Source organism: Epinephelus moara, chromosome 14, assembly GCF_006386435.1.
Source record: "Epinephelus moara isolate mb chromosome 14, YSFRI_EMoa_1.0, whole genome shotgun sequence".
Taxonomy (NCBI): Eukaryota; Metazoa; Chordata; class Actinopteri; order Perciformes; family Serranidae; genus Epinephelus; species Epinephelus moara.
Genome location: NC_065519.1, coordinates 20,664,233 through 20,691,322, shown reverse-complemented (window position 1 = coordinate 20,691,322; position 27,090 = coordinate 20,664,233). Strand labels below are relative to the sequence as shown.

At 41.0% G+C, this 27,090-nt stretch overlaps 1 protein-coding gene across 1 annotated transcript in view; it reads left to right on the top strand.

Annotated features, from left to right (window-relative positions):
• Nucleotides 1-26,150, top strand: part of prkcha (protein kinase C, eta, a) — a 36,012-nt gene extending 9,862 nt beyond the window's left edge. The window contains exons 3-14 of the mRNA XM_050061712.1: nt 3,619-3,772; nt 3,867-3,901; nt 3,997-4,079; nt 7,951-8,080; nt 8,182-8,315; nt 9,023-9,154; nt 9,424-9,597; nt 12,107-12,261; nt 20,748-20,886; nt 21,570-21,758; nt 25,284-25,430; nt 25,599-26,150. Of these exons, the coding sequence (XP_049917669.1) occupies nt 3,619-3,772; nt 3,867-3,901; nt 3,997-4,079; nt 7,951-8,080; nt 8,182-8,315; nt 9,023-9,154; nt 9,424-9,597; nt 12,107-12,261; nt 20,748-20,886; nt 21,570-21,758; nt 25,284-25,430; nt 25,599-25,748 (1,622 nt within the window). The 3' untranslated portion in view covers nt 25,749-26,150. The remainder of the gene's footprint in view (nt 1-3,618; nt 3,773-3,866; nt 3,902-3,996; nt 4,080-7,950; nt 8,081-8,181; nt 8,316-9,022; nt 9,155-9,423; nt 9,598-12,106; nt 12,262-20,747; nt 20,887-21,569; nt 21,759-25,283; nt 25,431-25,598) is intronic.
• The last annotated feature ends 940 nt before the right edge of the window (nt 26,151-27,090 follow it).

Sequence of the window (27,090 nt, the reverse complement as noted above, 5' to 3'; positions counted from 1 at the left end):
TGCCGTCATGCTTCATTGCCTGCCAAACCTCATGAAGCACTAAAGTTTCATTTACATATGAAAAACATGCAGCTCGTCGCCAGAAGAAGATGTTGGCATTGTACGTTTCTGCAGACCACGAATGTTTCATATGTATCATGTCAACATTTCTAAAGTGACAAAGTATAATAGCTGGTCTTGTCATCTGGAGGCGGAGGGGATGGAGAGACGCCTGTCAAGCTGCAGACCACTGTTCGAAACCAACAAACAACAAACTGGATGTATTTTAGCAACAATGCGTCACTGTTTTACCAGCAGCTTTTTAAGTACCGAACATGGGTGTTTTTAGTGACCAGAAGCTGTTTTTCCAGTGGTATTTTAGGCACCGAAACAAAAACATTTTTTTTAATAGAATAGTAGTTTTTGTGCCTAAACCTAACCACACGTTAACCCCAGTGTTTATTGAAATGTAACGGAACATTTTCCAGTTTCAGTTTCAGCGTATTTGCTGCAAAATAATGTAGAAACACCACATATCCATGGTTTGCAGAAATTAAAATGAATTAATTAATGGTGGGTGTTTTTTTTTTTGTTTGTTTGTTTGTTTTTTCTTTTTCTTACTTTATTTTGCTTAATATATTTATTCCTGTCTCTTTTCCTTTCGCCCGTTCCACTTGTTCTAACTTATTCCCCCTTTACCATTTCATCAACACAAACACACACATTCACACACACGCACATACACACACCAAAAAAATGCCATTCAACACCCTCAACATGCATTTTACTTCCTGAATGTTTGTCTGTTGCGTCACCTGTCTTTTCTCCCACAGCATAGTCACTGTCATGTCTTTCAAAAGAAAAAAAGAAAAGAAATGCACAATGCCAACATTTTTGCTGGTGACTGGGTTGATGACAAATGCATCAAATATTGCATTTGTTGCGGATACTCTCCCACTGTTTTAAACTAGCAAAGCATCTTCACAGATTCATCTTTTCCTTTTTTAGATATTGGCTGTTTTTTGTTTTATTTTATATAATTTATGTAAAAAGACTGGGCCTGTTTAACTCGTCTGACGCCAACAAACGATTCACTGAGATCCAAGAATACGTGGAATAAATGTATTAATGAAAAGGAATCAACTTCTTACAATGTGCACAAACTTGGAATTAAGATGATCACAATGAACAAAGATAAGTGCGGTCAACAGAAAATATGGCAAACCCACTCACCAAAAACCCAACCCACACATGTGAAGATGAGATGCTCATATAGATTATGAGTGTCACCACGTATACCCATGTGACCAGACTCTCCCAATAACCACAATCACAAAATAGTAATAAATAATAATATCCCAAAACACTAACCAAAATAACATATAAAAATACAAAATATAAACCGTCTCAAAACGTTTTAATCCACGGCTCCTACAATTTATATATATTATGTTTCATGTGATCCATCGTTAACAGCTTAAACAAAGGTAGTCCCAGTGTTTTACCTTAATTTTAGATTTCACCTGCATTTTCCAAACTTTAAAAAGCTCCTGGTGCACTGCCCTGAAACATTTTTCTTCTATGTACCTCTCTTGCTCTCCGCAGAGTCCACTGGAATGTTTGTTTTCCTGAAAAGCACCATACTGTCACAATACTACGAGCAAACATCACATTACTCACCAAACTTTGGACATAAGCTCAGCCTTTTTATATGGATATTTTCAGTGTGTACAACAGCATCAGTTACATGACTTAAAAGGTCACTATTGCTGAAATACACGTGACTCATGACCTCAGAGTTTCACATTATCTGTGTGCTGGTCAGCCTCAGGGGGGTTGTGATGGGCCGCAAACAGCACTGAGCAATGAGAGACAGCTGCTCTCTTATGCTTACTTATTGCCAGTGAATGCACCATTCTGGCCATTTTCCAGGCAACAATCAGGCTGGGTTATTATCTGATATTGATATATATCATCATATTAAATTGTGTGCAACATAAGAAATACATTTTTGAAATAATAATAATATTAGCTGCAATAAACTGCTCCACTTCTAAAGGTTACATCAGACCAAAGTCTTTGCTCATGTGAAACAAAAATTTAAATGACTTTAAATTACTTTACATTAAAATGTCCTCACAGCTTATTTGGAAATCTGACTTTGCAAAATCATATTACAGTATTGTCACATCATCACAAAACAATTCCACTAAACACTGATAAATAATGTTATTATTAAATTAAATTAAATTAAATTAAATTAAAAATTAAATAAATTAAATTAAATTAAATTAAATTATTACTGGGTCTCAGTGAGTATGCACTTTAAACTCCATTTTCATGGAGACAGATGTTACAGGATAACAAAACGAAAACAGAAATCCATCTGTCCTTCTGAAGGTGTTTATCCGATATCTTGACCTTTTACAGAGAAAAATGAAGTAGTTAGGCTTGTGCATATATACTTTGATACAGGAGCGCTCTGTGACGAATGTAAAGCCCCCTGTTCACACTTCTGCCACAAATATATCTGTTGTTTTCAGGAGAATCGCGGGGGCTCAGCCAGCAGGTTTCTGTAAAGCATGTGTGGTTTTCATCTCACAAATAGCTCCGTATTTACCTCGAGTTAGAACACATAGAGCCGCACCGTGCAGATGTGCACAAAGGTATAAAGATATGCACATGATTTTACGCAATACAAAGTCTCAGTCAGTTGATATGAAGAAAAAGTAAACTGATGATGTTCTTTTGTCAGTGATATCATGATATTGGTTTGGCTGGTAACATCAAGTCAGCGGGGGAATGTTGCAGCTGGCATTGAAAATATTTAAACACCACTGGACTGGTACAAAATAGTTAGTTGATTAATTGATTGATCGATTGAATGCAAATTCACCAACAATTTCCATCATTATTTTGTGGTTTAAGTCATTAATCAAACAAGCATGCCAAACATTTGCTTGTTTCAGTTTCTAAAATGTCAAGAGCTTCTGCTTCTGTTCATTAAATTCTGGGCAAAGTGGGTGAAAATTGAAAATTTTTCATGACTAACTTACATTTTATTTACCAAACAGTTCATCAATTGGTAATTCAGACAATAAAGTAGTTTTTCTGGATTCACAATATTTAAACCTGCGATTTACAGCCAGCTGCAATCACAACACTGACATATTATCACCGTTTAAGTTAGATATAGTATGAAACAGATGGTAGTTTTCATTTGGAGCACCACGCCAGTGTCTGCAGGAAATATCTAGCACTTCAGGTAGTGTACAGTGGGTCTTTAGTGGGGGTTTTTTTGGCTGACAACAGCTGCCTGCTGTGGCAGCTAAAGCTAATGATAAGAGTGAACCAAAAAAGTAAAGATTTAGGTCACAAAACCAAAACATAGAGCTGAAAGGTGTTATAGAGCTCTGTAGAGATGATAATTCTTGTGGGTTTGACAATCTGAGTGACCTCTTTCTTATGCAAGTAGTCCACCGTTAATATAGAAATATTCATTATAGCTGCTTTAGTGCAACAGTTATCCATGTAACTAGGATTCAGTGTATGCTTTTTTGACTTACTGTCAGCAGCACTTGTTGCACTCCTTCAATTTCAACACATTTTATTTATTTATTTATGTATTGTTTCTGTCAGATGATGCCATAGTGAATAAGAAGACCTACAAGCAGTTTACAAGGAAGCGACAGGGGGCTGTGAAACGGAGGATCCACCAAGTCAACGGACACAAGTTCATGTCCACTTTTCTCCGTCAACCCACCTTCTGTTTCCACTGCAAAGAGTTTATCTGGTAAGAACATTGAGCAAGGATGAATCACCGCTGCCTGCACATGTCTGTGTAGACTATAAGCTGGATCTGATTGTTTCTCTGTCTCTTACTATAGGGGTGTGTTTGGAAAACAGGGTTACCAGTGCCAAGGTGAGCAGACTTTATGTTCTCTTTCTGCCGCAGTGACTTGAACATACAAACACGGGTTTGCCAGTTTGACATTGAGCGGTTGTTTTTTTTCCCAGTCTGCACCTGCGTGGTTCACAAACGATGCCACCAGCAGGTCGTCACTGTGTGTCCACGCATGAAGAAGCCAGCAAAGGACCAGGTGAGAACAGAGTGACCGTCACATAACACACAACACTTCCTGTACACAGGGTCATTGTGCGGTCACAACAGCAGGATTTCTGGTAACTGTATATCATCAGGTGACTAACAAATAAGGGTGTCACAGTTCTCCAAATTCATGATTCAGTTTGTTTTAACTTTAAGGTCGCGATTTGATTCAGTTTTTTTTTCTCAAAGATATTTTTATTGAACTTTTTCACAGATATATGGTACAGTTGTTAAGTGTTGACAGGAAGTTTGTAAAATACACAATCAACTCATAGGTCGAGAGAGATAATCCTGTCCATGCCCAGTAGGGAGAAAATAATAACACAACACAAAACAAAAAGAACTTATCTAACCCACCCACCCCACCCATGATTTCCAAGCCAGACTTTTACATAAGAGACTAAACAGGACAAATAGACCAATTGTACTTCATTCCTGGAGTGATACAGGTAACAGCTGGAAGTTGGGTTTCAATCTAAGAGGGTAAAAAAATAAGTAAAGTAAAATAAAATAAAGAAATAAATATAAATTATGAACCCACGCATGGGCCAAAGGGAGGCATCAGAGAGAGGACCGATTTATACACTTGGTATTGCTGACGTAAAAACAGAGAACAAAGTGTAAGTAAAGGATCCAATCCCTACCTAGTTTGAAGGTTATGAAAGTATTCCAGAAAAGGTCCCCACACTTTTTGAAACTTATCTTTGGAGTTACCAATTGAGTAATGTATTTTTTCAAGGTTTAAACAAGACATAACATCTCTCAACCACTGAGCGTGGGTGGGCGGGACAGCATCTTTCCACCTCAGCAATATTGCACGTCTGGCCAAGAGAGAGGCGAAAGACAGAGTTTGGAGTTTCGCTGGGGTCAGGCGCACATCTGTGTCACCTGTGGTGCCAAAAAGAGCAATCAGAGGGTCAGGTTCCATGTCCAAGCCGACAATTAAGGATAAAGTTTGGAAGACTTCCCTCCAGTATTTCTCCAAGCTAGGACATGTCCAAAACGTGGATAAGTGAAGCCTCCTCTCTCTTACATTTGTCGCAACAGGGATCTACATCTGGGTAATAGCGAGACAATTTCGATTTGGATATGTGTCCTGTGTACAACTTTGAACTGCAACAAGCAGTGACGGGCACAAAGAGAAGTTGAGTTAACCAATTGAAAAATGGTGTCCCACATGTCCTCAGACAAGGTTAGATTCAGATCTTGCTCCCATGCGATTTTAATGTTGTTGAGTGGGGCCTGCCTTATGCCCAGCAGTTTATTGTAGATAATGGAGATCGAACCCTTGTGTGATGGTTGTAAATTGAGAAGTGCATCAGCAATGTTCATATCAGGTGTCTGAGGGAAGTTTGGTATCTGACAGCGGAGAAAGTGTCTTATTTGTAGATACCTAAAAAAGTGAGACTTAGGGAGACTAAACTCTTCAGCCAGTTGCTCAAACGATACAAAACTATTATCCGTGAAGAGATCCCTGAAGCGCTCAATACCCAGTCTCCGCCATTCCTGAAATGTAGGGTCCAGTAAGGAGGGCTGGAAAAGATGGTTGGCGGAAATGGGACTTGAGAGGCAAAAATCGAGGAAGCCAAAGTGTCTCCAGAACTGAGCCCACACTCTCAACGTGTGCCAGACAACTGGATTGTCTATGAGTTTATTTGGTGGGAGAGGAAGTGGAGATCCAAGAAGTGCTGGAATGGAAAAGTTTTTAGCATTGATTCAGTTTTTGATTTAGATTTTTTTATTTCAGCACTTAAGGCTAGGCCATTTTTAAGTTTTGGTTTGTAAAGATCAACAGATAATAGGTTTTATGCCATTATAGATGTCATTTATGTCATGCCATGATATATTTTGCCATATTTTTTTTTTGGTACCACACAAAGGCCAGATGGTCAAATTTAAGTAATTTATTTAAAATGGAATAACAATAATTTATTTCACCAGTCAATTAAACAAACTACATAAAAAGCATAAAAAGAAGAGCCACAATCATCATCAACTGCTAGCCCATGGGCCACATACAGCCCACCAAAGCTTCCAATCCCACCCATGGAGTATAAATTAATTCAGAAAAAGTGAGGAGGAAAAAAATGCGTTCCAATATTTAGGGTTTCTAATATTTTTTCCTATATTAAAGCAACGATTTAAACAATAGAGATGGAAATATGTTTATGATGAATGATTTACCAAACCCATTTTTGTGTGTTCAACTACCGGATCCTAAAGAAGTCGTAGATCCATCTGTCAGCTTATTATCAGTAGCAGTGATGCATCAGAAAGTGACAGAGCTGAGGCGTCGGTGGCTCAGTGGTAGAGCAGGCGCCCCATGTACAAGGCTGTTGCTGCAGCGGCCCGGGTTCGACTCCAGCCTGTGGGCCTTTGCTGCATGTCACTCCCTCTCTCTCTCCCCCTTTCACACTTGTCTGTCCTATACATTAAAGGCTAAAAATGCCCCAAAAAAATATCTAAAAAAAAAAAAAAGTGACAGAGCTGCATTCCAAGAAAGTTATTAATAGCCCAACTTACAGAAACATATGTGTGCAATAGTCCACCTTTCACCATCTCTTTCCCTCTCGCTGTCATTCCCTCCCTCAAACTCACACACATGCGGCGCAGCGCTTAGTTCCAGTCATCTCAGTGGAGTGGACAGAGTCAAAGGGACCAACTCATAGTTGTCAATTAATGTTTAGTTTATTTCACATGCTCTTGTTTAATATTTTGTTTTAATGTAACAATATTATTAAAATAATTTTATTGTATTTTTAAAAATGTTGTATAATTTTGAAAGTCTGGCCCTTGGACAAATATAGTTGATGACCCCTGCACTGGATGGCTGAGGAGTACTTTACAACAGCAGCTTGAGTTTCCACATCTGTTACAAAAACCCAGATCCTTAATGAGGACAAAGAGTTGCCTGTGTTAATGTTGTTTTCCCAGTCAAATCTGCTTGTTTGTGGAGCCTGCAAATATGCCCTGCCATATTTGTCATGTTGCCCGAGGTAGCATAACCTGTAGTTTTTCTGTCAACAACACTTTTGTCGTTTACATAACTCAGAGGGAAGGGAAGATGTTGCCACACCGCTGACTTCAGGGAAACAGGAAGATTTTCCAGTTCTGTTGTTTGTCCGTCATCTTCGACTCTGGCAGCGGCCATGGTGTCAGGAAACGTGCAGCCGCAGGCTAAGAGAAAATACATACTGGGAGAATCGTTGACTCTGCTTTTGATTTTGATGATTAAAATTAAAGGCTCATTATGATTGATTTTTGATTTAGTATGAAAATCGTGAAACCCGCAGTAACATATGAAACAGTGTGTCAGAGGGTTTCAAGCCGTGAAGTTGTTCCTGTTATTTTTCACCGCTGAAGCAGTTTGTGTGTAGTACAGGATGTACAAAATATAGCAGACCTGTTACAGCCCCCTCCTACACACACACACACACACACACACACACACATACACATACACATACACATACACACCACACATCTGATTGACACCTGCAGTGATCAGCAGTATGCACAGGTTCCTGTTTCTGTGTTGAGCTGGTCACTGAGCCAGAACACTGTACTTTTCCACACATGCTTGTTGTAGCATTTTCATATGTTTCTTTAAATACACGTTTTAGCATTTGAACATGCCATTTTTGCACTGTCTTACTATATTTTGCTGAGCGTCAGAAGTTTCTCTTCCTTTGGGAAATTCAGACAGAAGCAAGTGCAGCAATAAACTGAAAGAAGGTCCAGCTATGACAAAAATAGGAACTAAGTCTACGTGGCAATGTAAGGTTATTTAGAATATGTACACGTGTGGTTGACGATACTGTTGCAACACAGTGGTTAGTTTACACTATTTCTTCTCTCCGCAGCCCATAACCCAAGGCTTCAGCATCAACGTGCCTCACATGTTCAACATCCACAACTACAAGTCGCCCACTTTCTGTGACCACTGTGGCTCCCTGCTGTGGGGAATAGTCAGGCAGGGGCTGCACTGTAAAAGTAAGACCTGCGTCGTCATTTGTGTCTCAAAATCACGATCTCAAATGTCCTCATTTGGCTTTGTATTGAGTGCTCCTGTCTGTGTGGTTTCTCTTCTTCAGTCTGCAAAATGAACGTTCACATCCGCTGCAGAGGCAACGTCGCTCCCAACTGTGGGGTCAACAGTGTGGAACTGGCCAATACGCTTGCAGCGATGGGTCTGCAGGCTGGAGGACTCGCTAAACGCAACTCAGTGGTACAAAGGCTACGTTTTTTGAGATTGAGTCAAATCATTGTTCAGTTCCTATGAAATCCAAATAGATATTTAAGTTTTTTTTCCTTTTTTTTTTAAATCACATATGTCTTGCACTGATCATCACCAGTATCTGGCCCAACAGTAACAAAAAAGTAGTTTTTTACATGTTCATTTTAGACTTTGTCATTTCCTGGAAAAACATAAAAACAATGTTGATGACTTACCCTGCATTTGGGGGTGTATACTAACGTTATGTCTTGGAAAAGCATGACTGAATAATAATATAGACACAAGCCTACCGTGGCTCAAACATGTTTGGCCTCACTCCAAAAACGACTTCATCGTAGTTGTCTTCTTTCTCCATTTCATCCCTGTCCGATTTGTCGGTAAAATCCGCAGTCATAGTTGATAATGGTGGCGAGAAGACTCAGACAACAGAGAGCAGGCTGTCCTCATGGCTGTCTTAATGTTGAACAAGTAGCTACTGTCAATCTGAAATATGGGGGTGTTCTAAACACACACTCGTAATGGCCAATCAATATCTGCAAAAAGTCCCTCTCTAGCTTCCTGTTTGTACCGGAAACATGTAAATATGTGGGATCAAGTAGCATCCAGCTATTTGTTTAATGGGAACTTTAAATGTGGCTTAAACAATCAGGCTGAACTGAGTGCCGTTTTATTTATTTATTTTATTTTTTCACTGACAGGCCAAAAGTGCAGGTGAGATGAGGACGCCGTCTGAAAGGAAGGGGAGTACGGCCACTCAGCAGGAGACCCCTCGGCTGGGCATCTCAGACTTCACGTTTCTTCAAGTCCTCGGCAAGGGCAGTTTTGGCAAGGTGGGAATGACGAGAGAGGATAATGAGAAATGCTCTGTCTTATGAGGTGACGACACACAGTAGATGAACAATGAGAAAGACTAGAAAGTGGGAAGATGGTCGAATTAATTCAGAAATGTTTTCAAAAGATTTTGTAACATGAAGTATATCATTTAGCATTTCCAATACTTGAATACATCTACAGTATGTGAATGGATATGCCTCATCTCTTCTGATAGGATTTGTATCAAGGTGGTACTGAATTTAAACTCTGTACATTGTGTCTGCAGGTGATGCTGGCGAGACTAAATGGCAAAGATCTGGTTTTCGCGGTCAAGGTGTTGAAGAAGGACATCATTTTGCAAGACGATGATGTGGAGTGTACCATGACGGAAAAGAGGGTGCTGTCACTGGCCCGCTGTCACCCCTACCTCACACAGCTGTACTGCTGTTTCCAGACGCCGGTAAGTACAGATACACACGTGCACTTTTACAATTCAGTAAGCTTTTATTGTGAAGACAATCAGAGCATTTTTGCAATTCAACAGAGGTAACAAACACCTCATTCTACCCTCAGTCGCAAAGCTTTCAATTCACTGCTCTATCTATGCCCCAACCCTCACTTATGTTCATGAGCTCTGGGTAGTGACTGAAAGAATGAGATTGCGAATACAACCGGCCTTAGAGATAGGGTAAGGAGCTCTGACATCCGAAGGGAGCTCGGAGTAGAGTGGCTGCTCCTTCGCATTGAAAGGTGTCAGTTTAGGTGGTTTGGGCATCTGATCAGGATGCTTCCTGGGCACCTCCTGTTAGAGGTGTTTCAGGCATGTCCCACTGGTAGGAGGCCCTTGGGCAGACCCAGAACACACTGGAGGGATTACATATCTCGTCTGGCCTGGGAACACCTTGGGGTCTCCCAGGATGAGCTGGAAAGCATTGCTGGGGAGAGGGACGTCTGGGGTGCTTTGCTCAGCCTGCTGCCTCCTGCGACCTGGCCCCAGATAAGCGGATGGATGGATAACAAACACCTTCTCCCTTGCCTTCCTTGAAAAGTGTTTTCAGATCAAATTTGGTATAAATAAGTGTTGATATTTGAGAAGATCACTGTGCATTCAAAAAGTGGAAAACTCAAAACACCCTGTATACTGTATTTGGATCGTTCGTGGATGTAAAGATCTCTGTTGCCCTCCCATCCTGAATTGCTTAAGATGAGGCAGTAGTATGCAGTATTTCTTTCTTTCAGGTATTTTGATTATAGTTAATCGCGCACAGGCACTTTGCAAAGATTGTATTGATACTGATCTTGTTTGAATACCTTGTATGCCTGTTTATATATACTTTACATGTTAGTAAATACCGTGGCATTCATTTGTGTGATTGTTAATGTATTACTCCACACACTGTGTTCGGTCCATTAATCTGGATCTGCACATATTGCTTTACTTTCCTCTTAGTACACAATGGCCAAGGGCTGGTTTGTTTGCTCATCACACAAACGGTACAGTTAGATGTACTGTAGTGGATACAGTTAGTGTGTGGTGTGGATTTAGGATACAATCTTGTCATGCGCACATTGGTCAGCAGGTGGCGGCAGTTTCCCAGTGTTGTGCCTGAGAGGGTGTTGGGAGTGACTGAGGCTCAGATGGCAGAGCTGATCTTCCCAGCACAGACAGGAAACTCCTAATCTGCTTTCATCGTTTGAACCACGCTGACCTACTTCACCTCGGATCAAAATAGAGCAGCACAAAGTGAAGGCTTGTCTCAATGACACTGCTCCTGTGATCCATTCAAGCCCACACAAGACCTCAGAATAGCCTTTGTTCCACCACTAAACCTTACCCTCACTTTTTTAGGTGTCTTGTCGCGCTTTTCCTGAACAGGTCGTGAAAGCATCCAAGATTGTTTTGAAGCATTTCTACAAACAAAAGTGTGAAATTTAAGCAAGTGGGTATGGAAAGCGTGGGAGAAGCGATGAGTAAGGGGGATGTGTTGCTTCTGTGTTGAGGGGGAGATGATGTTTTTCTGGAAAATGTCCTTCAGCATGGCAATTTATCATTAGCTGCTCATCTTAACCATTAAAAAGCAAATTGAATCTAATGACGCACCGCCAGGCATCAAACTCATCAAGTTCACGCATGTTTGGAGAATGTCTTGCAAAAGAAACCAGTATAAATAAACTCTGGAAATCCCAGAGGCAGCCATTCATAGGCTGTGAATTCAAATTGACCACTGCAGGAAATGGCATCTGTGGTTACCTTAATGCTCAAGTAGTACTGTGGAATTCAACTGATGTAAAACAGTGAACCAGGTTTTTTTGAGATGAAGTGCTTCTTGCACCTTGGAGCTCAAATGTCAGTGTGACTAGCATCTTAAAATTTTACAACGCTATAAGACTCAATAGAGAGTACAATCAAGAAACTGCTCTAGTGTGAATTTTAAGATTCCCTTTACAGCCTCACAGCTACACGGCACACAGAGTTCAGCCTGATTTACTTGTGCAGCACATTATTATTATTAAAGATTATAAATCTCAGGGAAAATACTCGGCCACTCTAAGCCACAGAGCGGTTAAACGGAGTCAGCTGTATCTGAACGTCGTGGTCACTTCAGGAAGCTTTATGAGCAGATCTCTACATCACGCTCTCCTGCAGTGATTTTTTTTTCCCCCTCCAGGCTCTGATTTTCTAGATCACATTTCGCCCACAGCCTTTAATGAGAGACGAAGATTTATGGCTTTGATCAGTTTTTTTTTTTTTTTTTTTTTTTTTTTTGCCCCGCTGACTCTCAGCTTCAATGAGTTGCGCAGGAATCCATTAAACAGACGTGAAATTGATGAGAAGCAGACATGTATCATCCTTGAAGCAATCTCAGCATGTCCATGGTCATGGGTTCTTGGACTGTATAATAACATGGGAGCCTTGTGTGGTTTGTGTGCACATGTATAAATGTCATTCCCTTTGCTTCCTTTGGCAGGACCGTCTCTTCTTTGTGATGGAGTTTGTGAATGGTGGCGATCTTATGTTCCACATCCAGAAGTCCAGGAAGTTCGAGGAGCCCAGAGCACGGTTCTACACAGCAGAGATAACCTCCGCTCTCATGTTCCTGCACAGCAAAGGCATCATCTACAGGTCTGAATCAGGGAGCATGATTTAATGGGCTTTGCTGTGCTAAATACAGTAGAACATATGTGTGCACAGAAAGCTCCCAAAAGCTTTATGTTATAGTCTACTGCAGTAATTCTACATCTTAACTAGATATTTTACCTTGTGTTGAGTCCTAAAATGAAGAATGTAATAATATAATATTGAGATTTCATATTCTTTACACTGCAAGAACCACTGTCTCGTAGTTTTGGCACTCCAGAAAATTCATGAAAATAAGGAAAGTGCAGTGTCATCATATGGAATAGTATAATCAGGGTTATTGGTTTGGGTTTGCAGTCTACAGATGAGATGAGATGAGATGGCGTTAACCCCTAGGACAAATGACTCTCTTAGTTAAGGGTATTTATCAGCTCCAGCTCCAATTGGCTCCGATCGTGATGAAAATATGACGCGCAGGTGAAAGTGCTAATTTTTACACCCCTTTTTGGCATGATGGAATGACGCACTGTCACAAAATACTGTCCGTTTTCTTCCAAGCAGTGCTCCAACATCGTTGTGAACTGAATTTGACAATGAGACTGAATAATTAAGAGATATAAAAAAGAAGTAACCACTGTAACATTTTCACTGGCCTTCATGCTGCTTTCTACTGTTCACTAACCTGCTTTCACACGAGATGAGATGAGATGAGATGAGATGAGATGAGAAGAGACAGACTTTATTAATCCCACAACAGTTAGTTCACTCGTTACAGCAGCTCAAGAGACAAAAGTAAGGGGATAAAGTGACATGAAACAAGATAAAGACATGAGTAAAAAATAAAATAATACAAAAGCTGTATGCACCTTTTACTAAGACAGGTAATGAACGTCCATGATGGGATTGAAATATACAAATATTAATGCACAGTAAGTATGAAATACTATTGCAAAAGAAGGAAAAGTGCATAGGAACTTTGCACAGTAAAATTATAAAGGATATGTATACGGACTGATATATAAAGAAAAACCTCATGGCATGAAAAATATTCTTTTTATTATCAAACAAAAGCGAATAAAACTCATGATACTGTGATTTGTCCTCTGCTGCATCGATTTTGCCCATTTGTTTAATCTGTCTTTGATGACTCGTACTCCTTTAAGACGGATGTGTTAACTGTGTTTATTCAGCCATCATTTCTTCACTTCCCATTTCAGTTGAAACATCAGTGCAGTTTCTGAAGCCATCAGTCATACACTGAGTTTGCCCCTGTGGTTTCATCTCAGCCTTCTCTCAAACTGTCGTTATTCTTTAGTGATTTTTTTTTCCCATTAGTGTTCTCCAAGCAGGTCTTGGAGCACAGTGTGCTGCAGTCAACTTGGGCTGTGCAGTTTGAAGCCCATTATCACCTTTATTTTCTTTAAGGCCCATACCTTATTATAGCAAGCACAATGTAACGACAGACTGCCACAGAGTGTACGCTGGCAGCATAGTCACAGTTTTAATTTTATCTTAACCACACTTTTAACGATATAACTTAATCTTTAGAGTTTTTTTGGACTAATTTTTTTATACCAACTTAAGCATTTGATGCAAATTCAGTTTTTACATCGCTCACATAGTACTTTGATCATTGTGCAAAGTTTTCAGCTGCCGTAACATCTGTCCAGGTTTAAGATGAGTAAAAAGAGAAGAAGAAAAACATGTAAATAAGAAATAGAGTGAACTTACAAATATAAAAGTGAGATATGGATTTCAGAGCTCCCTTACTGCATTAACAAACTCATTGCAGGACTCCACCTCTTTATGAATTTTTGTCTTTGCAACCTCAATGCATATGTGATTTATTCCATCTCAAACAGTTCCCATAAGTTTTTAATCCAGATGTTGTACTTTGGAGGTTCAGGATTCAATCATCTGATTGTGATACATTTAATTGCAGCCCCTGAGAGGATTTGTAATAGATACATTTTCGCCCTCCCCTCAAACCCTTCAGGGATATTTGGGGATATTTTTGATGGAATACTGCTCTCAGGGGATCGAACGCATCTTTCCAAAAGTTCCTTAACTTGGGGCAGGACCAGAAAATATGAATGTGGTTTCCAGTTTGTGGGCCACATTTTCTCCAACACTTGTCTGAAGTGGATGCAGCCTACTTAGCTGTTACTTGCGGAGTCTGGAAATATCGTGTTAATACTTTCCATTTAAACTCCCGCCAGATATTGGAATTTGTGCCTCAGTACAAATTTCCCTCCAGGTGTCATGTGATATGTCTGAACACATTTCGATCTCCCATTTAATGTTTATGTTTTTGTATGGTAATCAATTTTCTGCTCATATTCCTTCATCAGATACTTGAGTATGTTCTTTGAGACCTCTGGGTTGTTGTTGCGGGAAGTAGAGTGGCAGAGCAGTGGGCTTCCTGCCAGTGTGTGATGGTCAGGAAGGGGGCATCATGTGAGTGAAATCCTGAGTTATATTTGGTGGTCCAAGTATTCTGTATCAGCCTGCGCCACATAGCATGACTGTTAGCTGAAGAGGCCTCACGTCAGTAGCATGCTACAACTAAAATAACAAGCTGCTCGCACATCAGGCCAGTGTCAGAAGAGCAGAGCTCATGCTGCCTCCTTAAAATAACACTGCAGCCTCAATTACTGTGTTGTGTAACATGCACAACTTATTTGGCTCAGCTAGATGTATTTCTCTACATATATTTCTTTTAGCGTGTTTCCTGTTACTGATCTCCTCAAAAAGAAGTTTCAAGATGTTTTTAAAAAAATGCCGTAGTTATTCAGTTAACATACATCTAGACTTCAAACAGTCTGAACCCAGGCTGGCGTTGGAGAGTCCGTGGGGGGTGAACACAGTGTCATGAACAGCTGCTAAATGTCATGCAATCCAGTACAGACGCCCTGCGGTAAATGCCACCATTGTGAACAAAGTTGTTCTTGGGACTATACTAGAGAGGCGTAGTCTTGTAGTGTCAAATATTTTGTCCCTACCACAGTGCTAGAAAACAAACCATATAAGGAGGGAACAAAATATAAAAAAAATAATTTCATCCAAAATCTTATTTTAAGAGCACTTTAATGCATTGTGTGTAACAAGACACTGCTTAATCATGACCTCAATGGAATATTTTACACAAAAAAAATGACCATTTGTTTACCAAAAACTCCACCTGTGTTACCTTGAATTCATAAAGAAAACTTAACTTGTTTCACATGCCTCCACGGTAAACGAAGAATCCAAAAATGGCGAAAGTTCTTGATGAATTGAAGTAAAAGGGGGCAGCGTTTAACAACAGCAAAACTATATCAAAACACCCGTTCTCTCACACAGTCTCTCACACAACTTGTGCAGTATAGTCTCATTTATCCAGTTGTATGCTCAGTACTTCAACTCAATTCCTTTTTATTGACATTGTAAATGAATACAACAAAATCCACTGCACACAATGCAAGTATAAATATTGAATATTACTGGCTGTGTGATTTCAGTGCAGCGTTCAGTGTAATAATGGCTTTGGGTATCAACTGTTCAACAGTCTGCTGGTGCATGTTTTAATTGTCCGATAACGTCTGCCTGAGGGCAGAAGGTCAAACAGATGGCGGGCAGGGTGAGACGAGTCCTTCAGGATGTTTGTTGTTTTCTGGAAGCAGCAGGAGGTAAAAATGTCTTCCAGGTCAGGTAGGCGTGTGTGTTGGTTATTTTCTGCGCAGCTTTTATCACTCTCTGCGGGGCAGCTGCAGAGTTGCTGCTGTACCACACCAGGATGCCAAAAGTCAGGACACTTTCCACAGAGCAGTGAAGGAAGGACAGCAGCAGAGGTTGCGACAGGATGATCTTCCTGAAAGCTCTCAGGAAGTGTAATCGCTGCACTTCCTCAAACACATGCATTGTTGCTCAAGCACATACGAGTAGCGCGCATGGGCAAGTGTGTTTGCCTGAACTCAGCTCATGTATTCCATTAAGTTGCCCAGGCATGCTGCATTTATTTGTTTTCATATATTATTCTTTTAGTGAGAATGCATGTGTTTGGGAAGCACTGAAGATGCGACTGGATAAATGAGACTTGGATTATCCTGCATGAGTTGTGTGAGACTCTGTAAATAGATGTTGTTAATCGCGGCCCCCATGTTCTTCAATTCATCAAGAACTTTTTCAGTTTTAATTTCTTTGCTCACTGTTGAGGCAGGCGAGGATAACAAAGTTATTTTAACAAATTCAAGGCGGCAAGGGGCGAGTAAATGATAAACAAATGATCATTTTGAGGGGAAGGTATTCCCTGAGTGCATAGATTATTTGCGTTCAGTATTTGCATAGATTTCAAAATTGGCAGTTTGTCCAGATGCACTCATACCCTCTTACTACCGTCAGAGAAAAAAAAACAACCTCTCAGTATGTGCGTCATAGTGTTAATCAGCACTTCCTCTTTTCTCATTTGGAAATTTTCATATTAATGCAACTCTATCTCTTACCCAGTTAGATGTGTCTTGCAGTGGGATAAAGTTTCCTTACATCAAAGCTGCAGATGTATAGTGTTAAAGTAGCTACCACACTGTCTGACTGACCCGTTTCAAAGTCTGGCTTGTCTTTCCAGTGTGTTGAGGTGGGCGGATGAAGGAGCGCAGGAGCACTAGTGCAGTGGGTTATTTGCATAGTGATGTGCGATCCTGTGGAGCTCAGTGATGAGAGTGCGTAGTAAAACTGCCAGGGTTAGAGAGTCATTTCTCAGTGGGCACATTTATACTAGAATATATACAGCAATAATACTGTAAAGTGCTTTGGAGCAGGAGAATGTTTGTGAAATAGCAGAAGTGGCCGTATATCACCCACACCCTCTTTAACATGAAACTATTTACTGGCATCCAGTTTTGTTATTCTTGTTGTATTAAGCTCTAACATGTTCTAAACTGTGTACTGTATGGCTGAGTGGTCATGATGTGTAAGCATCAGCGTTGATCCCTTTTGGCCTGTTTTTGAGGCTGCGAGGGACAGTCGCCATGAATATCTGAGTCACGGTTACATAATCGGCTTACGTTAGCGAGAGAAGAGCAATCCAGATTAATCCAACCAAACTCATGTTGCTTGACCAGCAGTCTGCCTGTCTCTTTTTCATTCAGGGTTTGTGTTCCTGTTTTTATCATTACTCAGGATCCTTTTTGCATTTTCAGCAGGGAGGAACAGGAAATAAAAAAAAAAAAAATGTAAAAAATCAGTTCCCTTTTAAGTTGTGTGCATCACCCAAAAGCTGTCATTTATCATCAGCGTCAGCCTGCAATATTAAAAAGTATCTTCTATTCAGCCTCAGTTGGTCTCTGTGAAATGACCTTGATTCAAAGTTGGGTCACCTGATTACAGATTACAGCTCAACTCCAGAGCCCACGCTCAGAGAGTTTAATCTCTCTGTCAGATACCTCCACTGATATTACAATACATTTTCCTTTCAATGCAGTTGATATTAAGACATGATGTTATTGCTTTCTGTGGAGCCTTTGTTTATTTTTATTTTTATTTTTATTTTATTTTATATACTTTATTAATCCCCCTGAGGGGAAATTCAATTTTTCACTCCGTTGTCATTAACACACAGGTCCGAAATACACACACATGCACAAACAGGACCTATACATGCACAGAGTGGAGAGATGTCAGAGTGAGGGGGCTGCCTTGGTCAGGCGCCCCGAGCGGTTGGGGGTTTTTGGTGCCTTTATTATTTGAGTCATTTTTATGCCACAATGCTCATTCATTTTGTTTAACGACACAGAACACTATGAAATTGTTTTCAGTCGAATGACCTTGGTAATATAAGAAAATATGATAATGTGTTAATCTCAGTGGTTAAATTAAAGTCAGTGTTATTGATATACCCACAAAATCTTAAATCATGCATTTGCTTAAGAGGAAACAACCCACATCCATAACCCAAAAATGGACGTCCTAACTGCATGATTAATTATTAACAAAATATAATTCTAACCTTAACTCTACCTCCAGTGAGATGCGGGACCAAGTCATTGTTTTGCAAGTCACAAGTAAGTCCCAAGTCTATGCGCCCAAGTCGCAGGTCAAGACTGACTGGTCCCGAATCCTAAACTTTAATAAGTCATAATGTACTCTTCACCAAATGTACTTCCACTTTAACAGATTAATAATATATTAAATTTACAAAATTTGTATTTATTTGTCAAAACAAATGCAACTGATCTTAATCATTAAAAAGTTTTGCTGACACTGCACTTTCATAGCATGTAGCACTATTAACCAGTACCACAACAGAGCCATTAAACTGATGTTAGCTTAGCATTAGCTTGCTTACTTACTGTTATTTGTGCAAATTTGAATGTCGAACAAAGCGTGACACTTTCGCATCTCCATCTCTAATTTTTAACCTGCTTGTTTTGCAGACTGCAGTTTGTTTTTTGTTGAGCACCACAGCACCAACTTGATTGTATGCTTGTTCTTTTATCTCAGACATGTTAGGATGTTACATACCTTGACATGTTTCGGCGGAAACTTCCGCCTTCCTCAGAAGTGTCACTTGGTGGTGGTTGTGACACGTCTTTATCAGCTGATCTGTCAATCAGCCGATATTAGGGTGGCGTGACCATCCTGTCAAAAACGGACTAGACGGTCACGCCACTTGCTGTCCGTCCACCGCCTCTCCAGGACGCTGCTCCAGGTGTGGGAGAGCATGTATGCCCCCTCACCCCTGTTCATTGTCCCTGGGCCCCGCTTCCTTATTTCAGTAGCCTCCCTGATCCACCGCCGGTATTTGTTGTCCTCGGTGTGTCTGACTCTGGCCTTGTCCCAGTCCATAAGATGATTTTCCCTTCCCTTGATCTTGTTTGTCTTATTTTCGTCTTTCGGAGACGAAAATAAGACAAACAAGATCAATAAAAGAAAAGGCACAACAAGAAGCCTACATATCAGCCATCACAGATCACTGCAAAAGGGAAAATCATCTTATGGACTGGGACAAGGCCAGAGTATGTAACATCCTAACATGTCTGAGATAAAAGAACAACTAAAGTCATTATCAGAAACTAAAGACATAATGAACACCATTGAACTATTGATTGTATGCTGTTGGATTGGTTCAAACTGGGAATGAATAATGTTAACATCAGTTGATTTAGGAAACAAAGGGAAATTAATTGATGGGTGGCACACTTTTTCAATAAAACACTTGGGCTTTGGGGAAGGAATCAAGTATTTTCAAGTCAAAAGGCTCAAGTCCAAGTCAAGTCACAAGTCATTGTTAAAATCCAAGTCGAGTTGAAAGTCTTTTCTCATTTTTTTCCAAGTTGAGTCTAAAGTCATCAAATTTGGGACTGGAGTCTGACTCAAGTCCAGTTCATGTGACCCGTGTGTCCACCTCCAGTACACGTGATCATGTCTGATATACTATTTTTAAAGAATCTGTTCCACAAAAAGAACAGCAGCTCAGATTTTGCTTCTCCTGGATTGAGAATAATGACATCAGAGCACTTTACCCTTCTTGCCAAACTGAAGGCCTTTGCACACTGAGTCTGTATTTTCCATGTGCATTTTTGAAATCCTCCATCCAACAAAAATAGTTTCCAGTGGTGCAGCAGAGGGTATACGGGGTAAACCCACCTCTTTTTCCGGCTGTGTACAGTACACCCACCTATCAGCAAAAAAGCCACTGGAATTTATAGGAGAATTCATACACTTCCCCCTCTGTAGCCTGCCCATCTGCCCAGTCACCTGCCACTACACCACTGATTGTAATGCACAGAACCCTTGCACACTGAGTCTGATGCATTCTATTTTTCTATTTGCAAAATGAGACAAAATGAAAAGACATATTCGCTGTCTTGTCTATTCTCTCCACTGGAGGTACCTCCCTGGCTGCCACCACTCTCTGTCTATGTCTTGCATTTGGCACCACTGGAAGCTGAAGGGGCTGACCTGTCCTCCTTCTCTGTCTCCACTCTGTCGCTCTCTGTCTGTGTGCGGTCCCCATCCTCTTCCTCCTCCTCATCATCGTCTACCCTATTACTGTCTGACCTGTTGAAAGTAGGCTATCTGAGTAATGAAATTATACCTCTCTCCTGTATGCCACATTGTCTTCACTGTTTCTTGGTCGTAGGTTTGAAAGTCAGTGTGCAAACGTGACTGACACAGCGTAAGGTCGTATTTATTTTTAACCGTGCAACAATTTTGGACAGAAAATACAGACATGGCGTGCAATGTCCGTAAGTGACCATCTGACTGCTCCTGGCTGCCATTTAAAGGTTGAAGAGTTCTCTGTCAGCGTCTCCTGCCACCACAGATATTTCCAATGTCCTCAGAAGACCTTCTTTTTGTCTCGCCACAAATTTCTACCTCTGTTTGATATAATTAGAAACAACACCAACTGGGTGTGACTGGATGCCGAGAACAAACTTGCAGCTGTTGGCATCATTGATAACCTTCCAGCCTCTGTTATTTTCCATTTATGTCTGCTGGATAACAACACCCCAAAACTAATATTCTGTGTCTGTGTTTGTCTTGTCTTTCAGAGATCTAAAACTGGACAATGTCCTTCTGGACAAAGACGGTCACTGTAAGCTGGCGGACTTTGGCATGTGCAAAGAGGGCATATTTGAAGGCGTGGCCACGGGAACTTTCTGTGGGACCCCGGATTACATTGCCCCTGAGGTCAGTTTCTGCACTTGTGCTGAATAAACACACTGTAACTTTATACACATACAGCTCAAGACCCAAAACTACAAATAATCTCAGACTTCTGGATCCTTTTTCCACATCTGTGACGCAGGACATTTTTAGATACCTTGCTGCTGTCTTATATATTCCAGTTTTTTAACCAACAGATTTCAGCAAAAAATAAATTCAGACACACTTAGCTTTCTGCAGCCCCAGTCTTCTGAGTTCGTATGATGCAGTTCCCAGTCCCGTCCTCTCTCCATCACACCACCTCACTATAAACAAACACTGTGGTCACTGCCCGGCACTCCAAACGCCCTCCTGACTTACTGGAAGGCAGCGTACCCATGAGGTCAAGCTTGTGAAGGGTTCTGTTGACTTGACAGGCCCTGATCCCCTCATCAGAATGTGCCTTTACAGACGTGCTTGGTTTTCATAATGAGGGATTAAGATGGTCTGTGTCTTCATGTTTGAGAGATTTTTCTCTGACCAAGACTGTGTGTCTGGATTTGTGAAAGGCCTCTTTGGTTTCCCCTCACACTTGCTCCTCAGTGTAGCCTCACAAATCCAACACGTCTACTAACTGGACCCAGTGGAGTGGTTTTAAGCTCGCTGTAGCGCTCTCTGTGCGTCTGTGATGATTAACTTTAATAGTGTGCTGCGACATGTTTCCACAGATCCTGCAGGAGATGCTGTATGGGCCCTCTGTTGATTGGTGGGCTCTCGGGGTGCTGCTGTACGAGATGCTGTCGGGACACGCCCCCTTCGAGGCCGAAAACGAAGACGACCTCTTTGAATCCATCCTCAATGAAGAGATTGTTTATGCGTCTTGGCTCAGCGCTGAAGCAGTGAATATACTCAAAGCTGTGAGTCTGCATCTTTTTAAGTGGTTCATAAACTCTAAAAACTGCACCATGAGTACAGCTGGATGAACGCCAGGTATTGCCGTAGACATTTACCCTCCTCAGATTGCCTCAGTTGGACTTTTTTTCTCATTACACAATAGCAGGAAACGTCAGAAGCTGTTTTTTCAACTGAACTAATGACAGAGAAAATCAATGTCTCGCTGGACTTGTGACCAGCGTTGTTGAGAAAAGCCAATAAGTTGAGATCATTTACTAAATTCCCAGCATTCCTGGATAGTGTAGCAGAGCCTGCTGGTGGTATCTTTAGGATCGAAACATTTCATCTGGTTGTCTCTGATCAGGGTATGTTATTTGTTGTCCTTCAGACTGACTGACACCCTCTGACTGCAGAGTGACTGGCAGCCCTGTGGAATTCTGCAAGCCAGCTGTTTGGCCCCAGCTCGGCTCTCTTACATAACTATATTAAGGCATGGTCCACTGCCCAGCCACAGCACACAGGCTATAAATACGACGACGACCCCTCCTCCCTCCCCCCTCCTCCCTCCACTCCTGCCCTCTTTGCACCCTGTTCTCCCCTTATCCTTGTTGTTATTCCAACATGCTTGAGGAAGCACAGGGCCGATCTCCTCTGGTGATTTGTGTCCCTGCTGCCAGTGTCACATGTTATGTAAAGATGCTTGTCGGTGTGAGAGGATTTGAGCGCTACTGCACTATTTATACTGACGGCTGATCCGTTGCGGGGATCTCCTCGTTCCTTTGAGCAAGTTCACTTTCAGTTGAGTTTGTTGAGAATAATTACGTTTTTAATAATAACTTAAGTTTGTTTCAGTGGTTTGTGTAAAGATGCTCTAGAACAGGGGGGCGTGGATTATCAGATGACGCTATTAATCAGGGCTGTGACAAAATTACTTTCATTGTTGCTTTTTAATTAATTAATTAATCATTTAATCTGTGCAATATCAGAAAACTGTATAAAATGCCCATCACAGTTTCATAAGAGCCCAAGGGAGGTGTCCTCAAATTATTTTGTCCAACAAACAGTTCGATTTACACTGCTATAAAATACCACCACAGTACAGAAGCCAGGGTTCCCACAGTCATGAATTTCCTGGAGTAGCTATGAAATAAAACCGTTTTCCAGGCCTGGAGACGTTTGGAATTAACGTCTGTTTTAAAAAACTTCTGAATATATATTGTTTTGGCTGTTTTTTAAAAAAAAATGTGTTTATAAAAATCCAATTATATGTCTAACGTTCCATGACATACGTTCCTTGTATTACTAAATCTAGTGCTGCACTGTGTCACCGTCAAAGTGTTACTAGCATCACCTGATACACATTGGCGTGTGACTGGCAAACGTGTCAAGTTTGTTTAAAAAAAACAAAACAAAACAAAAAAAACGTTTTTTATTTTTCCAGCACAGAGCTTTTATTTTGAAGTGCCGTTTTCTGCTTTAGAGTGAGTATTTAACTAGGACCTCCAACTAATGACTCAGGAGAAATCTGGACCCGTGGCTGGACCAGTTGGGAACCACTGGTCTAATAAGCAAGTTAAGTTTGCAGGCACTATTGCCCAAGAAATATGAACAACGAGTTTAGACATTGGTAACATAGGGGAAGCACCTCTGGTCGGCCATGCTAAAGGGAAAAAGCATTGAGAAAACCAAAAGGTTGCTCAACAGACTGTCAGCGTTGGCACATATTTCACACCTGCTGTAGCCATGCCAGATATTGTTAATACTTTGTGGCTACTGTATGTGAAGACACAAAGGCATTGCTTGCATTGCATGCTACATGTTTTGCTACAATGCCTTTCTTAGGGCATGACTCACTGGAGTAAGAGCCTCATTATGGTGTTGTACAAGCTCTATAGGCCTACCTATTTTAAACTATTTAAAAAATGATGGAAATGGGGTAAAATATTATGGAAAAAGTTCACTGGTAAATGTGTGGGAGCCCTGATATTTTTGCTGTTATAGCAAAGGGATTCATTTATTCAATCAAAATTGTTAATTTTTTAATTTTCTGCCACCTGACGACTTGAATAATCGACTTGAAGTTTCAGCTCCAGTATTAATTTCTGATTGCTTTGTGTCTTTCTGCTGCCATGGGGGAGTGGGAACTTTAATGTAGTAATGCTGACATGGCAGCTTTGGTGGTGAGGATGGCACAGCTGACGTGTAGCCATGGAAAAAATGATGGCATCAGATTCAGTGCAGAAGTTTTTCTCAAGGTTTGTGGTTTGTAAATGTCTGGACTCCTTGAACCCTGCTGTGGGTCTGTCTAACTCAAACATATGTCTACTTCAAGGACCACACTAGTATACTGATGTGGGCTTTTTTAAAGTTTTGGCTAATTAACTGCAAAGCTCATCATCAGAATCATACCTGCAGCTGCAGATCCCTGCATGCAACTGCATAAAAACACATTAAACTGTAATGGTTCTCTCCCGAAAAAGATGTCTTGATATAAACAGGGTTGTGTTGTTGATGTAGGATTCAAGTCTCTGCAAGCTGATTTTATGGTGCTCTTGCATCGCTTGAAAACAAAAGCTGCCTGCAAGTATTTGCATGTTTCTTAAAATGTGTGTAAGTGAGGCATGTGAGTGTGTTACAGGACTAAACCACACAAAACCAGCAGTAGGCTGTTTTTGGTTCATCCTCTCCTCTATCTTTTCATCTCCCCTGTGGTGCTGTTCTTCATCTGCATTGACGTCTCTCTAATCTCCTTTCTCTGTCTCTGGGAACTTTGTTTTGCCGAGGCAAGTGGTGTTGTTTAGGCCTCTGGTACTTAATAGTGTTTGGAGCCAATATAGCAAGATGTATTGATCTTTTCCAATGACTTCGGGTCAGTCTGGCCTCTGTCACTGTGGAGACGGAGGTCTGTTAGTTTGTTGTAGCCTCGTCTGAATGTCACCGCCTGCCCTTAGGTGTGCACACACTCCTCAGCCAAAAGAGAGAGCTGTCCAAAACACATTTGTTTTTTCAGTTTTCTCCCAGAGGCAAGTTAAAATAAAGTTTTTCAATTTTGAGTTTGTTTTGTTTGGCCCTCTCCCTCTGGCCTCCAACCACCCACGACTACTTTGGTGGCAGAGACACAGTTGGGAGTCCAACAGGTTCTATTGTTTTATTGTGTTCAACACCAGGAAGTTGAGACACCGTAGCTGCACTTGATCGAACCTAGGTGAACTCTTCAACTTTAGCATTGTGGGAGGCGCCAGATACAATCCAGGGTGTGTGTGTGTGTGTGTGTGTGTGTGTGTGTGTTAGGAGGCGGGGAGTGACTGGATGTCACCCTGGCTCATGTCCAGTTTGGCATTACTCCCAAAACTTACTGGTCTGATCTAGTTTACATGTGTCACATTTTCCTCACATTGTATAGCTCATCAATAATCTGCTAAAATTCACTGATTTCCCTTTGATACTACTTTGATGTTGTTGTTGTTCTTCTGTGTTCTTCATAATTTACTGATTTTCAAAAGTGTCTTATTTAGTCTGTGAACTCATCCATCTTTTTGTTTTCACAGTTCTTGACCAAAAACCCGGCTCGACGTCTGGGCTGTGTGGCCTCAGACGGTGGAGAGAGCGCTGTGACCAGCCACCCCTTCTTCACTGGCATCGATTGGGAGAAGCTGAATCGTAGAGAAATAGAGCCGCCCTTCAAGCCCAGGATCGTAAGTCACATGAATTACTTTATGATGGCATGATAAAGTGTGTGATAATGACAATGAAGACTCTGCAGACATTACGTAGTGTATGATTTTGTCTTACCTTGTCTCTGTGACTGAGGTTTTTGCTAAAATGTTGCTGCCTCTGATTTGCTCTTTATTACTCCCCTCTAGAAAACACCAGAGGACGTCAACAACTTTGACCCAGATTTTACTCAGGAAGAGCCCACCCTCACGCCCATCGAAGACCCTCTGATCCCTTCCATCAACCAGGAAGAGTTTCGTAACTTCTCCTTCACCTCGCCTGAACTGCTGGAGAGCTAAGGGTCTCCTCATTGGTCCACTAGTCATCCTGCACTCTGACTCATCTCAGTGTCTGTGGCTTTGTCTAAGACAGTTCCCAGCTGTACATGCAGTATGATGCTGCCACATTCCCCAGAGACATGAGGGTGCAAAGTGCTGAGAAGTCACGCTTCAAAAGATCCAGGGACGAACCTGATGAACTCTTAAGCACTCCTGTAATTCCCCCAAAAAGTGGCATGTGATCAGCTTTTGAAATGACATTTAGTTTTGATTGCGTGATTCGTGCAAGTGTCTGTGTGGAAGTTGTGTATTTTGACACGTGTTGTAAAATGTTTTAACAAAAGTGCACAACCTCAGAATTCTATTGTACATTTTGCTCTGAATGAGTTCCAGTTAAATGAAAAAGCACTTTTTGGAGCACAAGGGCATGGTCTGTGTTTCATTTTTGCCCTGGCGCTGTCCAGAGACAACAAGAAATCCAGAGTCACTTTTAACCAGCCTGCCAGAGATTCCCAGAAAAATTGAGCTGCCAGTTAAAATCCTGGAAGGACTGAGTGAGCAGATGAAATAGTTTCTCAATGATGTGACCCCGCTGTGGAAAAAAGCAAACACTCACAGACTGACAAACACTGCATACATGACAGCTGAATCCCTACACTTTCAAAATAAAGGATAAAACTTCTTTATTTTTCAACCTGAACACTATTTTCTGATGTTTTTGTGTCAGAGGAACTAATGGGAACAACAGTTTTTTGAAATTGGTCCAGTATTGAGCGCAGCAGCTGCAAAACGGGCTACAATGTAATCCTTTGAAACATATTGGCACCGTCATTTCACGTCCACTAAAAATGCTTGTTTTTGCCACAGACAGGCTCAGATTGTTATTTTAAGTGTCTGAAAATGTCATGGAAAGGACCCTACAGAGAAAATTAATATTTTTCTTTGTCTCTTGTTGATTTGGTCTGTTTGTTGTTGTCCTCCTGCAGCAACTCAACTTGTGAGATGAGCCTGTCAGTGGCAAAAACAAGCACCTTTAGTGGACATATATTGACAGTGTGCCATTGTCCAGAAGGATTACATTGCAGTCTGTTTCGTAGCTGCCAGCTCCAAGTGCAGGACCATTTTAGAAAACTGTTCCTATAGTCACATTGACACAAAAAACCCCACAGGGAAACAGGAGCCAGGTTGAAAAATACAGAAGTGTCTCTGTAAATGAGGCTTAAAAAGCAGCTGTGCAGCTTTTTTCAGGGCATTACGAAAAGTTAAATAACGTTAAACATTACATTAGGTGAAGTTCTTGACTGAATGTCAATTTTGAAAGGATAATTTGTCTAACTAGCTGCAGTCATTTTCAGACAATAGA